The following is a 16,760-nucleotide window of genomic DNA, read 5'->3' as shown; positions in this document are numbered from 1 at the left end:
CACAAAAAGCTGCTATTACGTGTTTGGTGAGCTTGAAATATTAACATAAAATAAATTAACTAAATTCTGTTTTTGTTAACAGATAGCAGCAGCAGCAACAGAATGGAAGGCTGGGGACGAGGAGAGAATATAGCATAGGGACGCATGATTTTAAATGATATATTAGCTTTTATAAAATAATTGTTGCATGATTTAAGGCAGAACACTTTTGGTGTTGAACACTTTCAAAAGGTGCACAATTTTGTTGACTTAAAAAAATTATAAAAAGCACACAAAGTGATAAAACAAATCCATCACATGAAACCATATACAATGTCATTTCCCATACAGTCTGAAGCAAATTTCAGTAATACAATTACAATCTTCCATAACAAAAGCCACATTATCATGTATTCTGACCGCCGCAGAATCTTTGTGCTTTTTGGCAACACTGATTATAACATAAAAACTCAAAAGGTGCACAATTTTGTTGATCTATAAAAAGAGCGAAGAAAAGATCTCTCTCTGTTACAGCTATACAACGATTTCAAACCTATAAAGTATCATTTCCCATACAGCAAATTTCAGTAATAGAAATAACATTTTCCATTATCATGTTTTCTGACCGCCTCAGTCTGTGTTTATAAACACTGATAATAAAACATCCCATAAAATCACCAAGCAAGTGTTTCAGTCAAAAATTATCCGTTGTAGACGCATATCTGATGTGTTTCGGTTGGTTGGCATGATCCCAAATGCCTCTTATCTCTCCAGTTCTGCCTCCAGGATCTCCCCCCAGGTCTCCACGTCCAGTGGACACATGCTGTTGGGCGGGATATCGTCGGCAGAGCGGATGTTACTGTACAGGCCCTTCAGCCACCTCCTCTTTACGCAGCCTTTCCTGTAGTTACGCACAAGAGTAACCTGGGAAAACAGGAAGAAGAAGATAAACAAACAGCAGAGGTTTAGGTACAACATGAGGCAGAATACTAATAACACAAACCTTCCACGAACATCCATCAAGCCTGTCCCCGTTCACCTCTCTCCGGCAAATAGCCAGCACCGTACAACAGTGGCTCCTCCACAGGTGATCGCTGCCCTCGATGATGTCATTCCAGTTTTTACAGGTGAGCGAGGCCCGGCACAAACTCCTGACGTCCAGCTCGCTGAAGATCCTCACACTCACCTCTGTTGGCAGGGTCTCTACAAAGTCCTGCTGAAGTGGATCATGCTCACCTGGGGCCATGGATGGGTCTCCTTCAGGCCTGAAGATGGCGCTTTTGCTCCTTTTGCAGACATTATGCATCTCCGCGTCCTAAAACAGTTTCAGTTTCCAAAACCAAGTTATTTACATGTGTCATGGCAGAACCTTTGACTTACAAATAAAGCATAGCAATTTAAGCAATACGAAGATGATATTGTCCGTGTTGCAGAATCTGTTCGTTGCTGGACACAGCAGCGCCAAAAACGTAAATCCAGCTAACGTTAACGTTAGCTAACCAATAGCTAGAAGAGATTTTAAAAACAACCACGAAACGGTCACATGACTGTATGCGGTACGAAAAAAGTGATATTCAAGATGATATTTTTAAAAAACAACATGTTATTTGTAAAGGCTCATACCGAAAGTCGCGTCTCGCTGACAGCTGAGGATTTAAACGTCTCTGTTTGTTTACGACAGAAACGTCACAAGGCAAACCTCCCCGCCCAGTTCTCACTGCGCATGCGCGATTCTTCAGCGCCAACGTAGAGTCCTTTTGATTCTTTGTTATTAGTGCAACATATGAATTATAGGTTACATTTGATGTCATATTAAATGTGCACACCTTCGTCGACAAGAGCTTTGGATAAGTCCGACGTGCGTGTTTATACAGCGCATGCTAATGGTGGAGTTCACCGGAAGTACTTATTCGCGCACGAAAAGTAATCATCATTATTCACTTTTTTCTTACTAACGTTACACTTCACGGTCAGTCAACACAGTGAGTTTCTTTTGCACGTTCATTTGAAGTAGCGAAAAGTTGGGTTGCATACAACAATAACGAAACCGTAAGTAGTTATTTCTCAAACTGGTAATGGGAGAGTTTGTAACTGAGAAAGACAGCAGCGCGTGCGAGCACAAATCTGTTTGTATGCACTTTATTTGTTGTTATAGTTAAGTAAAGATATTTCATATTTTGGTGTCTGTCTCTTCTTCTGCACAGATGCCAGGATTTGAGTTGGAGCAGGTGGACGGTGGCAGTCCTATAAACATTCCCGATGGAGAAACTGTTTTAGGGAGAGGACCCTTTCTGGGGGTAAGTGAGTGAGCCATTACTACTGTGCAGTGTGTTTTCACAAATGTCTTGATAATATATTAGACAGTATGCTATATTAACCTTGCACTATGGTTCTTGCCTTTGTGCAAATTAACAAGTATACTATAGTGCCTTTAGTCTTGTGTGCTTTTACAGAAAAGCAGTTATAAAGCTCATTGTGGCATGGAGGAATGACAAAACACTCAGGAAATAAGGCACAAAGCTGTCAATGGGGAAGTACTTTAAGGTACAAAAGGTAAAAATGGGTACTAATAATGTACACTTAAGGAACTAAAAATGTATTTTTAAAGTACTAGGTACTTTTATGCACCATTTCGGGGTATATAATGTACCTTTTCGCTTTTGTACCTTAGAGTGCTGCCCGAGTGACAGCTTACTGTTTTGAGAGTGAAGTAAAAGAGACTGTCTTTATGTGAAGGCTGCATGGATAATTTGTTGATTCAGAATGTTAAAATAGTTTGTCCTGTTGAATGTTTTCGTTGTTGTTTTGGTGTAGTCCCACAATATATGTGTTACTTTCAGTTTCATGCATGATGGGGCTGTTTATTTCGGAGTAATGACAATCAAAGCCCTGAAGATGGCAGTCCAAACTCTCAAATCTTAGGGTTAGAAATCTGTGATTTTGTGGTTTAATCTCTTATGGAGTGGTCCATGAACTGTGTTCTTCATTGTGTTTAACAAACCTCAGAAGTTTGGAGATTTTTGCCTTTTATTGCATGTATGTGTGTTATCTGTATATAAGCTAGTGTACTCCTAAAAGTTGATCAACTTTAGCATATAAACACATTTTTAAAAAGCTCTAGGAAATATGTCAAGACAAGACAGAAAGCTTATACGGGCCTTTTCGTTTTAAATCATGTGGTCTTTAAATCACCCTGATCTCAGTGAAGTGTGTCATGATACTGAGCTACAGAAAACAATCTGTTTATGATAGTGCTGGGTGCCATTGGACCTTTATGATTGCAAGTGGTGTTGAATTTTCTCCATTTAAGAATACACTCTACCATTCAAACATTTGGGGTCAGAAAGATTTTTTTTAATGTTTGTGAAAGAAATAACTTACGTTCACCAAGGTTACATTTATTTGATCAAATATACAGTGAAAAATACATTATAATTATATATTTTAAAATCTAATTTATTCCTGTGATCAAAGCTGAATTTTCAGCATCATTACTCCAGTCTTCAGTGTCACATGATCCTTCAGAAATCATTCTGATATGATGATTTGCTGCTCAAGAAACTTATTATTATTAATGTTGAAAACAGTTGTGCTGCTTAGTATATATATGTGGAAACTGTGATACTTTCTCTTTCTTCAAAAGAGCCATATATTTTGAAATAGAAATAGAAATTTTGTAACATTATAAATCTCTTTACTGTCACTTGCTGAATAAAAAAAAAAAAAATTGACCCCATGCAAACTTTTGAACCATAGATCGCCAGATGCCTTTAAAAATTACAATTTAAGATGCAGTTTATATTATATTGTTTTGCAAAAATTTATTTTTCTGTTTCACTCTCTCTTGTTTTCCTCTGCACCAGGTGAATGATAAGAGGGTGTCCAGGAACCACGGCGTCCTAGAGAACCAAAACGGTCGTCTGCGTCTGAAGCCTGTGGGTGTCTGTTAGTTGTCTGATGTGGGCAGAGAGTCGTGATGGTGGTTTTGTCATTTTAGACTCTTCTGCCGAACAAAAGCGGCACTGGGCTTTGATGTTAAGACATCAAAAGTTCGTGATGAAGAGCTCTTTCTCTCTTTCGCAGCTCTCTCTCTTAATTACACCTGTCATTACTGCCTCTTAGTCATGCTGTCATAGCAGCAATGATTGCATTTGGGTCATTTTCACCTCGATTGATCTTTTGACTCTTGAAAACAAGCCCTTGTTTTCAAAACTGCATTTATCTCATGAATATTCATATTATTAATAGCTAATTGAATTAAGTCATTAAACACACTATAGGGAAGTATGCAAATGTTTCTGGCTGCACAAGCTCAATTCAGTTTTGTTATTGTTGTAACTAAAACTATAAAAATTTTGGTAACGCTTTAGGGTCTCCTTTGCTAACATGTATTAAGTACCTGTTATTGGTTGACCTGATTGGTTACAAGGTAGTGTGTGACGTCAGAAACACCAGCGATTTCAAACCGTGTTTTTGAGACTGTCTTTGGTTCACTGCAGTTTTAAGGAGAAAATACTCAGCAATGGTGTCGACTTATGAATTTGCACATGGTTTGTCTTAAAGCATATTAAAAACACCACATAGACACATAAACAACATTAAAAGCTTGATTTTCACCACAGCTGGACTTTAACAAATGGAAAATTTATTGAAAAGCGTCACCAAAATTGTTTTCATTAATTGAAATAATATAGTATAAATATTATATGAAATGTTTAAACATAAAAAACTTAAAATACATTTAAGTGCTAAAATAACTAAAAGTAAAGCTAAATGGAAATATGCATTTTTTTAAATGATAAAAGCACATAACAAAATAACTAAAAGTTAAACTAAAATAAAAACTAATTCAAAATATGAATACATATTATAATAGTATATAAATAATGGTAACATGAGATCAGCTCAACTATGTGACTTATTTTGAGAGAGATTGTCAAAGCTGTGTATCAGCGTATCTCGATGACGAATCTCTAACGACGACACAATATGGCAAAATAATTCTGAATAGTATGATGAAGACCTGTGCAAAAAGAGTTGTATAGTGCATGTGACCGACCGGCATTCATTCCTCTGATTTCTGTCCTGCAGACACACCTGAACCCATGCTTTATTCAGACGAACATTGTGGCCAGCCCTCAGCCTCTGGAGAAGGACCAGTGGCACTGCCTAAAGGAAGGAGACATCTTCTCTCTCATGCCCGGGAAATTCGTTTACAGAGTGCGCCTCAAAGAAGAAGATCAAACCCTCAGGTGATTCAGCCTGTCGCTAAAAGCCGCTCATTTATTATTCAACAACAACAACAGAGCTGAATCTGGCTGGCCGTGCAATGATATGATTTGACAGTGTGCAACATGTTTGCAACAACCTCTCTATTCATTTCACCCTTTAAAAGAAGGGGTTAATATATTATTGACTCAATTTACCTTCTAAATACAATCAGGTCTGGCTTCCAGATTCCTGATGGATAAAATTAAAAATTAAGTCCTATGTTGTTTCATTGTTGAATATTGTACAGTTTGTCACATTATGGAAGTGCAATTGGTTTAGATTCGAATAAGGATCCTTATGAATATTCTCACCCTCATGAATATTCAAAAATACATTCATAAATGTAGTGTTATAATTATTTGTCATCTTAAAATAGTGCCAGTCATTTATCTCATCTTTCCATGTTTCCTCTGGTCATGATGACAAGCGTCTGGTTGAACATGTTCATTTTGACCTTTACCCTTAAATCGATCTGTGACCCGCTGCGTTCAGATCAAAGGACACTTTTATTGTCTCTCTCTCTCTATAATGAGCTCGCAGGCACACTGGTTTTCACTGGACACCTTCAAATAGACGCTCTGATAACACACAGATGATCAGCTGAGAAAACAAATGAGAAGTGCTGCTGTGGCCAATTGATTCTGAATGTGCTGATTTGCATGCATTTAAAAGTCATGCCTTTCATCTGTGAAATTAGACCGTTAGGTGTCTGTCTTTTCTTATGGCGTGCTCACGCAAACAGGGGATTGTTGTTTTTACTAATGATGAATTGTTTTAAAGACTGGCAAGATTTTAAGCCTTGATTGTCTCCTCAAAAGGGTGTAATTATTGTGTCTGAATTGTGCTATACATTGTTGAATATTATCCAAGTGATTTAATCAAAATGTGAGGTTAAAAGAGGACCTATTATGCGATTTAAAATTTTCTATAGTGTGCATCACAATGTTGCCGTTTGAGCATTAAAAGGTTCTGCAAAGTTACAAAGCATAAAGTCACTCCGACAGGATTTATTATATCATTGTAGTCTTGAGTCTTGAGTTTTCTTCCGGGATTGAACACGTCACAATGTTCCTCATTTAAATAATTCCCGCACAAGGCATATGCAAATAAAGGGACTTGGTTGAGTTAGTTAGTAGTGTGTTGAAACTCGCGGTTATGGTAAGGGGTGTGACATTTCTCAAACACGCTCGAAGTGGTTGACCAATCACAACACACTGGTCCAGTCGACCAATCAGAGCACAGTGTCCTTTTCAGAAGGAGGGGCTTCATAGAGACAGGAACTAAACAGAGCGTTACTGACAGACTGGGAAGAGTGGAGCTGCAACAATGTCAAACATGTGAAAAATAATGTGTTTCTTGAACATTCATTCAAGCATGAAAACATTCTAGTAGAGCCCAAAAACTAAATCAAGACTTTGGGCATAATAGGTCCTCTTTAACTTGGAGAAGATTTGCTCTCTTCACAGAAACAGTCAGGCGTTTGAGGAGGAGATGGAGGTGGAGAAGTGTTTGGCTGCACCGACAGAGCTCTCTATAGACGCTGCCACACTCGAATCCAACGGCTGCGCGCCCACGAGCCCAAGCTGCACACTCACAGGAGATAAAGGCGCTTCATCACACACTCTTTGCTCTTTACCCGAGGTGTGTGTGTGTGTGTTTGCATACTACATATAAACTACCATTCAAAGGTTTGAGGTTACCTTTGAAAGGTTTCCAATACCTTTGAAAGAAGTCTCTTCTGCTCAACAAAGCTGAATTTATTTGATCAAAAATATAGTAGAAACAGTTATATTGTGAAATATTGTTACAATTTAAAATAACAATTTTCTATTTGAATATATTGCAAAATGTAATTTATTCCTGTGATCAAAGCTGTATTTTCAGCATCATTACTCCAGTCTTCAGTGTCACATGATCCTTCAGAAATCATTCTAATATAAAGAATTGATGCTCAAGAAATATTTATTTTTATCAGGGATGAAAAGAGTTGTGCTGCTTCATATTTCTGTGGAAACCAGGATTGTTTTAATGAATAGAACTTTTAAAAGAACAGCATTTATGTGACATAGATATTTTTGTAACATTATAAATGTCTTTACTGTCACTTTTGATCAATTTAAAGCATCCTTGCTGAATAAAAAGTATTAAAATCTTACTTTATACAGATTATATATGTTGGTTTTGGTGATTTTAAACATATGGACACATGCATAATTGCATACTGTACTGTAGTTCTATACTTCAGTTCTATAATTTCTCCATCTTTGTCGATACATATAATTCTATACCCTACTCTTCGGTACTCCTCTTCTATAAATTCTACTTTTCTTATCTATACTCTTCTATTCTGTATTATATTTTCTTATGCTCTTCTATACCAACTTAACTATAGTCCAATAATTTTCTCATCTAATTCTAATCTATTTTGTGTTTTCAAGGTGCCCACAAAGAGCCAACACGACGAGTCTGATCGGCCACAGAAGAAGCGTATCTTGCCAGCCTGGATGATGACGTCAGCATCCACAAGCCCATCAACCTCCAAAGGTACCGTCACTATGGCGATGGAACACTGTCCCCATGGCAACAGAATCAGGGGGCTGTTTTTTCACACCCATACAGAAACAAACCCACATCTGTCAAGTGTCCGGTCATCACAGTGATTGCACTCAGACATTTTTTTGAGGGATAAATTGGAAAAGGAGGAGAGAGTTACTCGCTTTCAGGGTTGGGTACCGAACTCTGTTCTTTTAATGGCACCGACCGAATTACGTCGGGGCCATTAAATCACATTAAATCAATCGTGCCAAATTTTGGTAACTGAGAACACATCTGGCCGTGAGACTAAGACTATTTAAATACGAATCCTGCGTGTCTCCGTCGGACTGGGTCCAGATTCGGCCCACATGTCTTCCTCATCCTCAGGGCTTCTCAGATGCATTCTGCAGCTCTCCAGAAAAAGTTTTGGCGTGCCACGAAATCCAGATGGAGAGCTGAATGTGACAGGTATGGTGCTAATGAGGTGCTTATGAAGTCTGTACTTGCTCTTTTGCAATCCATCCTCATTTCTGGAGAGCTGCAGAATACATCTGAGAAGCCCTGAGGATGAGGAAGACATCTGATGCTGTGATTACACATTGTACGGTCTGTAGGACAACAAAAGAGCGCAAAAGGCCCCAGAGGGCCCCAGATGTGACCTGTGGCACTGAGAAGGTCAGAGATGAGAGGTGAGATAGATGTTTTGCAGACAGAGAGAACAGTACAATTAATGCATGCCTCAGGAGTCAGTATTGCCAAACCACGTTAAGTGTGTGAAAAGGGAAGAAATAGAAAAAGGAAAGAAAAGAGATCATACAATGTGTAATAATAGCATCAGAAGATCATGATTTGAGGAAAAAGCGATTTTTCCTGCACCTTTTACTCTTTATTATAACTTGAAGTAGTTATTTTACATTTTACAATGTGTTTACTTGTAAAAACATGTTAAAGCATTGACATTATCCGTCAATTAATCTTCTTTTTTCACATTCTTTTGGAGCTCAGCAGTGAGAGGGACTCCTACCAAACCCAAACGAGTAGCCGCACCGAAGCGGGCGACTGGACCCAACCGAGCTCGAGCCGCACAGCTGTCATCTGAGGAAGAGGAGCCGGAGGAAGAGATGCCCAAAAGAAAAACAAAGAGACTGAAGAGTGACTCTGAAGATGAGGCGGGGCCTCCGATATCTCTGGTGAGAGAAATCATAGTATAGTAATATATTATTAATTAATATGTTAGTATAAAAAGGAGAATTGTGATTCTTAATCATTTGAAATGGCCTGTAGACTGCAAGTTTAAAATTTTTCATTAATAATAGCAACAACATCAATAATAATAGTTTGGAATGACATGCATTTTGCAAGTTTTTAAAAATGTTGCTTACTTGATGGAAGCATACTGTTTATTAAAAATAACAACAACAATAATAATAATTAAATATGTATTAAAATATTACAATTGTTAAGAATAACTATTTGAATTGTCTTACAGACTGCACATTTTAAATTCGGGATTACTTGATGGAAACACACTATTTATTAAACTAAATTTATAATATCACATTTCACTGCTTATTTATGTGACTTTTGTCATTTGCTCTTACTGTATAAAATATATTGTATAATATATATATATATATATATATATATATATATATATATATATATATATATATATATATATATATATATCTGTGTGTTTATATAAAATAGTATAAACTGTAAAAAGTATGCACATGCCAAACACTACATTTTTGGATACAATAATAATATTAACTAATATTAAATAAAAATTAGTTCCCACGACTTACTAATAAGGCAGCATGTTTTACTAATTCGTTCCCTCGTTTTATGTAAGTCATGCGCACGATATAATAATTTGTTCCCTTGGTTTAGTAAATCATGACAACGTTGTAATAATTTGTTTGCTTGTTTTAGTTAAATCAAAATGAAGAAACAATTTAGTAAAACGTGGCCACGATTTACTAAATCAAGGGAACAGAATATTATATCATATGCATGATTTAGTAAAACGAGGGAACACATTATTATATAATGTGCACAATTTATTTAATACGAGGGAACGGCTTAATAAATCATGGCTTACTAAACGATTTACTAAATTGAGAGAACAAATTCTTAATTTGTGGCCACGATATGTTTCTTTTTTGTCCGCATGTCATGTGCAGGGCTCCGTAGTAAAACCTGGTAGAGATGTATACATGAATTGTGTTGCATTGAAACGGAAGTATTTACTGTGTGCACGGATGTCCTGACAGGATGATGCGGCAGCTCCCAGGAGCAGTAGCGTCAGAACAGTCCCAGACGGAGAGAACAGCACCGGTTTGACGGAGCGTGACGATGGAGAGACGAAAGGAGATGAGGTCCGACGAGGAGCTCAAGCTGAAGATCCCAGTGATTCTCAGGCCAGCCAGGGACCCTCGCAGAGGTCAAAGATCACAGAGGCCGAGAGCAAAACAAGCACCAGTAAGGTGAAAAAACAGCGGCGGATGCGGTGTGCTTACGGCAGCTCCTGCTACAGGTACTTCAGTAACCTTCAGTGAACTTCTGCTTTTTAAACTCTACCTTCAAACAATGCTGCGGTTTCAAGACAGCGTTCAGACATTCTATGTCTATAATGCCATAAATATATAACTCGAAATATTCCTTGAAGATCAACGCTGCACATGTTAATTAGTTTCATGTAGTTAATATCATCTGAAGATGCTACAAGAGGATTAAGACTGAAACAGTCACAAGCAAAAGCTCCTCTGAGATGTTTAATATGCGTAAATCTGCGACTGAAATGGTTTGGTGGTATTTCAAAAACACATGCACTGGTTCTCTGACGTTTATTTTTAATACCAAAAAGCTGAGAGATAAAAACACAAAATCTGTATTTTAGTCGGAGGGTGATGTCCTCAAACGCAGAGGTGAAGCGTGACATTACCTTGTAAAACATTTGCGTTTGTACGCAGTTCGGTTTTCATCTTTTGAAAACGCAGTTTGAGCTTTCATAAATTACTTTTTTTTTTTTGGTTCATTCCCCTCCAAACTTTTCTTTAGAAACAGTCATAAATAAGTAAAAGCGTCACCTCTAACTGACAGCAGTTGTGATTAATCTATTACTCTATGAGAGTTTCTTTCTGTTGACAGTTTAATAGAAATATTCCTGTTATGAAGGTTCACAGAATGATAACGACATTCGGAAATGAATAACAGAAACGTTTAATTTTTCCAACTAGATTAGCTGTCAGTGTAATTAAGTTGCATGAATGCTCGTGATTGAATTCATTTGACTTATTGTGTTCCAGTTCACTCAGCAATTGTGTATTTCCTCTCTCCAGGAAAAATCCACTCCACTTTCAGGAGTGCAGTCACCCCGGAGACAGTGACTATGAGGAGGGGGAGGAGGAAGAGGAGGAAGAAGAAGAGGACGCTGATGATGATGACAGGCCGGAGTGTCCGTACGGAACTCACTGCTACAGGTGACAACAAATGAGATTAAAAACACCACCATACTTCATTTAAATATTTATTTTTAGTTAGAAGTTATTAAAGTTTTGGGGTCTTTTGAGATGAGAGTTCGGATACTATTAAAACTGTTACTTTCAGAACTCAAAACATTTATTGAAAGTAAGATACAAAATAAATACTTGTTCTGAAATACTTTCTAATTTCATAAAAAATCTGAGATATTAACTTAAAGGGATAGTTCATCCTTAGATAAAAATTCTGTCATAATTTACTTGTTTCTTTCATCCTTTAACACAAAAGATGATATTTTAAAGAATGAACTACCCCTTTAAGATGGTCCACTTTTACACGTCTTTATAGGAAACATTAAAAGTGGAGCGTAGGAAGAAAAAATTAAGGCAAGGCACTAAAGGTGAATGGGTGAACAGTTTCATTTTGTTGACATATTATAGTTTTAGATCTCTCTTTTTATCACTCCATAAATCATAAAATATGTCTTCAGGAAACCCCCCCCCCCCCCCCCCCCCCCCGTAAAAACCTCCAGAAAGTAGATAAGAATTAGATTAATCGATCTTTTAACGATTAATTGAAAGAGCGCACTTAATACTTTATTCATCCAGCAATGAAACAAGTGAAGTATTTGAGTCATTGAATCATTCACTCGAGATTTGTTTAAAAATGCTAATTCATCCGCTAATGAAACAAGTGAAGTCTTTTTGAGTGAGTAAATTACAGTAAATTACTCGTTATTTTGTTTAGTTGTCTGGTTAGAATCAGGATCTTTATTTAAAAAAAATTGTGATTCTCAGTTTATCAAGAATCGTGCAGCTGTTATAGGAATAAATGTAGAAAAAAGTTCAGTGTACGTCAGTACTACTGAAGTGGAGATTTGTGGCTCAGTGCAGGAGAAAAATCTTTGCATTGTAATTGAAATCTTCTTTCCGCTAGTCTGAAATAGCAAAATAGCCCAAAATATCTAAATTGACTAGTGCATGAAAAAGCAATGTATTTGCCTGTAGTGTCTTGCCTCATCTGTTAGATTAATAAAGCATTAAGTGTAATTCTAGCATTTGTTTAAAGTGTGCTCTGTGTGCTTGTCTCAATGTTTCAGGAAGAATCCACTTCACAAGAAAGAGTACAAACACACTAAATCACCACGTGAGTATTTTTAAATGTGAATTAAAGTGAACTCTCTGCCACAATTACCGGTACATACTTGGAGTAAGATGAAGGGTTTGTTCAAATCTCTAGCTCTTAAGTATAGCAATAATAAGTGATTACCTTCCCTTCTTACCTTAGAAGACTCCACTAATTGAGAATAAGAGATTTCTATCTGTCCTCCTTATCTTCAAACTGAATATAATGTCGTATATACTTTCTCTTTGGGTCCTGGTTGGCAATTTAGAGAAATGGATTTAGTGAGTCACTCCCCAGAATTCAGTTATTGGTGCCTAAATTGTTTTCCTGCATTTATGTTTCCATTAGGAATAAATTGTGCGGTGGAAACTACAAAAAGCTAGGCTGTGCGAGCCATTTGATTTAGACACATAAATCTCTAGTCATATATCTCAAATGACCAAGCACTCACTTGATATTCAAATTGAGTACATTCTGGATCTAAGGACAGGCAGAGAAAGTTCAAAACTTCATTAAAACATTCAATTGTAAGATAATGTATACAAGAAAACAAATTATGTACTTTATAACCTGAAAGTTGATGAAAATGTAATGCGATGCACTGAAATTTTCAGAAATTCGCTGGTCAAAAACCTTGTAACTCAATTTGAGCTTGATTTTAGTCAAATAGTTGTAATGTAATGACAGATGCAAGTGTCTGAACGTATATAATGCCACAATATCAATGTTGATATATCAACACAGTGTTTAATTATTTAAAAAATAGTGTTTTTTCCCCCCATTTCCGAAAAAGTAGCGTTTTTGGAGATACAAGGTTTCCACACGACATGTGTGGAATGATTTTATATTATTATATGATTAATATTATTATATTATATACCATATTAGAATGATTTCTGACACTGAAGACTGGAGTAATGATGCTGAATTTTTTTTTCAGGTTTAGCTATCTCATCTCTGTTTGTATAAAGCCCTCAATGAAAATGTGATAAACAGTTTCTCTTCTCTGAGATGCAATCGCTTTGACATTCTGAGATGAAGAATAATTTATGTTTATTGTTCCAACTCCGTGCGTCCCACTGAAGCCTAAATCTGAATACTTTTCCATGGGACTGAATGAGCGTAATGTTTGGTGAGGACATTTAATATAATTAAACTGCTCTTAAACTAATTGAGAACATGCTGTGTGAACCCTGACGAGGAACAGAATGCACATATGAACAACAGCATAAATATCAAGAGAAACACTCTACACTGTGATGTTTCATTATTAGCTGGAGAAAAATAAGCTGTGACTTCATGAAGCATCAGCTTATTTTTCTCCAGAAAACTGTGTAGTAGTTTCTGGACACTTCACAAAAACCAGGCCGAGATCCACAGACGCTTGCAGCTGTTTTCAGAACATTTTCCTTCTCAGAAAATCGTAAAAAATTAAGCTTACAACCGCATGACTGCGCAAGATGTTTCTTCTCAAGCCCCGTTTACAGCGTCTTTGGTGCTGACATGGGTCAGTGCGAAATGCAGGTGTAAACGGCTCCAAAATGTTTAATTCAAACCACATTTCATGTTGTTCTGTTTCCCCAGCTAAGACCGTAGCAGAAGAGGATGAAGATAACTATGAAAACAGTTTTATTAATGACGAGAGTGAGGAGGAAGAGGTGGATGAAGACTCGGACTATGTGCCCGAATCGGACGACAGTGGAAAAGGAGAGGACTTTAAACAGCTGCAGAAAGAGGCAAAAGCCTTTCTCAGGAGGAAGAAGTGACTCGTTTGGGGTAGATAACATGAAAACCACTTCTTTACACTAATCTCACAAAGACTGAGGAACTTCTGACACTGGGTTTGACAGAATCCCTGTCCATGGAGGCATTTTATTCAGTTTTAGATTACCTTGCCTTCACATTTTAAAGAATGGATCACCAGAAAAGAATTTAACTGTTTTTTTTTTTGTTTTTGTTTTTTTGGGGAGATTGGCATTTAATGATCATCTACTTTCATTGTAAATGACGACACAATCCGTTTTTTATTATTATTATTATTATTTTACCTTTCTCTTATCCTGTCCTGTGAGTGTTTCTTGCTGCTGGGTTTGACAGAATCCCTGTCCATTAAGGCATTTTATTCAGTTTATAAAACTAAAAAATAAAATTACCTGTATTGCCATTTTTGCTTTCAAATTTTAAGGAATAATTTAAAATTATGGGCTGTTCCTTATTAAATTATGAGCTGTAATGAACTTGGCATTACGTGATCACCATCTCTGGTTTCCTTGTAAAAGACACGATTTAAGTTTTTTGGGTGAACTATCCCTTTAACTCTCACTGAATCTAATTTTCTTTGCAATCTAATGTTTGTTTGATTTAATAGCCAACTTCTTTTTTTTTTTTTACTTTCTCTTATCCCAGCCTGTCTTATCCTGTCTGTGAGTGTTTGTATAGATGCTGCTACTTTGTAAGTGTCTTTTTTTGTTCACTGTATGAATTCAGTTAATTATAGTTGTGTGGGCTTTTATTTTCACTGACCCGCTGTTTATTTCTATTGTCGGGTCTTCATTGAACCGAGGTTTAGAGTAATAGGAAAAATAAAGCGATGAACCAGTAGCAACAGTTAGTTCAGTAACACAATTTTTAAAATGCTTTTTAATTGCTACAATTACAAAAATGCAGTGATATTTATAGAGCAACAGCAAAGGTCATTGCTGGTTTGAGTTTGATCCACTGAAATGGAACCTTAAGTGAGCGATTTGGAATATTACTTAAGTGTTCCAAATAGTGTTCCAAATAGCTCACTCAGGGTTCCATTTCAGAATGCTATTTGTATGATTCACAGAGTTACTCCCTAAAGGCCCTTGCATACTGTGTCTGAAATTTGCAAAAAATGCAGAAAATTGAACCCGATCTGAATTTTTTTATGACGGACGATTGTTTCGGAGGCAGTGTGTAATCGTGATTGAGTCGTGTCATATTTATTTTTTTACGTGCGAAAATTTCGGACGTGAATTTCGGACTCATTGTGCAAGGGCCTTAAGTCTTTACAACAAATACACACGTCTATAGACTGAACGCATAATACGGATGTGCATGATGTCACCATTTTCACAAATTCACATTTTTGTAGTTTACACAGAGATGATAACGGTATCTTTTTCAAAAACGTGCACTTTGAATCCCATTTTCAAAAGTTTGTCTTTTCTTTGCTCTCTTGTTGTGTAAATGAACGGTTTTCCGTTTTTAGTTGAAAATGGTGTGGTGTAAATGGCCCCTATGATGCACAGTAACTCTGTGCATCATAACAAAGAGCGCTCTCTTCAGTGCACAGGATAAGACTGCTATTGATACTTTTTGGTATGGAATAAGCATTGCCTTGTCTGATCCAGCTTTAAAGTTTGGCCAAAACAAAGTATCTTAGAAGGCAGCCTACATTTTAGAAGAGCATCCACATCGGAAGGACGCGTTTGATACCTTAAAATGCTGTCTAGATAGGCAGCTCGCATGGTTTTTGAACACAGCCTCTGAAAGCAGAGACATCACCAAGAATCAGCCTACTTCTGTATTTCATTTCTAATTCTAGCCAGAACCCTGTGGGCTGCAGTTTTTGGAAAGTTTTTCAGCGATTAAGTTATTATCTGTGACTGATCAAGTACAAATGGCTAAATGGAGAAGAGAACAAATTAGAAATCACAAATAAACATGTGAGCTTTCAGGAACTGTTGATCTATGCAGATTACGAGTGCTTCGTCAAGCTTTATACATCATACAAAGCATTAAGATGTGTGTGGGGTTTTATCCTGTGGAATATCTTGGACTTTTGTCTGTTTATAAAGCTCATTGTTGCACTTGTCTGTTGTGGGAAAGCATTGTTTCTGTTTTGTCAGATAAAGCAACAACACCCAGAATCAAGCTCGTGTTTGTGACCCTCGTAAGTGATTGATTTGGAACGACTCCACGTGCCAGTTGACTCATGATTGATTGGCACATGTGAAATTACTTGACAATTATGAAGAATCTCCAATTGTGAGGTCGAAACTTGGGAGTGTATGCTTGGATCAGGGCTTATTTCCTGATTAAGACCAGCATACATATATTTGTGTGTGTGTATCTTCTGAATATGCACTATATTCCAAGTCTTTTGAAGTCGCACAATAGCTTTGTGAAATGTGAGATACTAATTTAAGATACTGTCTTAAATTATTGGCTGTTGCTCACACAAAGCTTTCATATGATATATGATATATTATTATTCTTAGCACAAGTAAAATAGAATAAAATACTTTCATGATGCATTTGATTTCGTTTTTATTTTTGTTATTTGTTTCTGTTTGTTTTTTTGGGAGATTGGCATTAAATGATCACCATCTGCTTCT

At 36.8% G+C, this 16,760-nt stretch overlaps 2 protein-coding genes across 6 annotated transcripts; one reads left to right on the top strand and one right to left on the bottom strand.

The window, feature by feature from the left end:
• Positions 1–132: 132 nt before the first annotated feature.
• fbxo48 (F-box protein 48) lies at positions 133–1,687 on the bottom strand. Of its 2 annotated transcripts, XM_079864194.1 has the most exons (3): positions 1,603–1,687; positions 983–1,294; positions 135–903 (listed from the first exon to the last, which is right to left on the bottom strand). In XM_079864194.1, the coding sequence occupies exons 2-3, from the start codon at positions 1,283–1,285 to the stop codon at positions 742–744; spliced, it is 465 nt and encodes a 154-aa protein (XP_079720320.1). In that variant the 5' UTR covers positions 1,286–1,294; positions 1,603–1,687; the 3' UTR covers positions 135–741. The 2 variants fall into 2 exon arrangements, with proteins under 2 accessions (XP_079720321.1, XP_079720320.1); XM_079864195.1 differs by lacking the exon at positions 1,603–1,687 and having other exon boundaries at positions 133–903; positions 983–1,593.
• A 7-nt stretch (positions 1,688–1,694) lies between these two features.
• Positions 1,695–14,545, top strand: aplf (aprataxin and PNKP like factor). 4 transcript variants are annotated; one of them, XM_079864189.1, is made up of 11 exons: positions 1,695–1,902; positions 2,184–2,276; positions 3,843–3,914; positions 5,071–5,231; positions 6,717–6,891; positions 7,689–7,794; positions 8,791–8,975; positions 10,062–10,324; positions 11,130–11,270; positions 12,371–12,417; positions 13,981–14,545. In XM_079864189.1, exons 2-11 carry the CDS (start codon positions 2,184–2,186, stop codon positions 14,160–14,162), a joined length of 1,425 nt encoding a protein of 474 aa, XP_079720315.1. In that variant the 5' UTR covers positions 1,695–1,902; the 3' UTR covers positions 14,163–14,545. The 4 variants fall into 4 exon arrangements, with proteins under 4 accessions (XP_079720315.1, XP_079720317.1, XP_079720318.1 ...); XM_079864191.1 differs by having other exon boundaries at positions 1,704–2,028; XM_079864192.1 differs by having other exon boundaries at positions 1,707–1,725.
• The last annotated feature ends 2,215 nt before the right edge of the window (positions 14,546–16,760 follow it).

Source organism: Squalius cephalus (assembly GCF_949319135.1).
Source record: "Squalius cephalus genome assembly, chromosome: 2".
NCBI lineage: Eukaryota > Metazoa > Chordata > Actinopteri > Cypriniformes > Leuciscidae > Squalius > Squalius cephalus.
The sequence above is the reverse complement of the archived record's forward strand: the minus strand, read 5'-3'. Positions and strand labels throughout refer to the sequence as shown.

Coding starts and splice junctions, on each gene's coding strand:
- fbxo48 (XM_079864194.1), bottom strand. CDS start 1,285: ATGCATAATGTCTGCAAAAGGAGCAAAAGCGCCATCTTCAGGCCTGAA. Junction 904..982: donor TTGATGGATGTTCGTGGAAG/GTTTGTGTTATT, acceptor CTGTTTTCCCAG/GTTACTCTTGTGCGTAACTA.
- aplf (XM_079864189.1), top strand. CDS start 2,184: ATGCCAGGATTTGAGTTGGAGCAGGTGGACGGTGGCAGTCCTATAAAC. Junction 10,325..11,129: donor TACGGCAGCTCCTGCTACAG/GTACTTCAGTAA, acceptor TCCTCTCTCCAG/GAAAAATCCACTCCACTTTC. Junction 12,418..13,980: donor CAAACACACTAAATCACCAC/GTGAGTATTTTT, acceptor CTGTTTCCCCAG/CTAAGACCGTAGCAGAAGAG.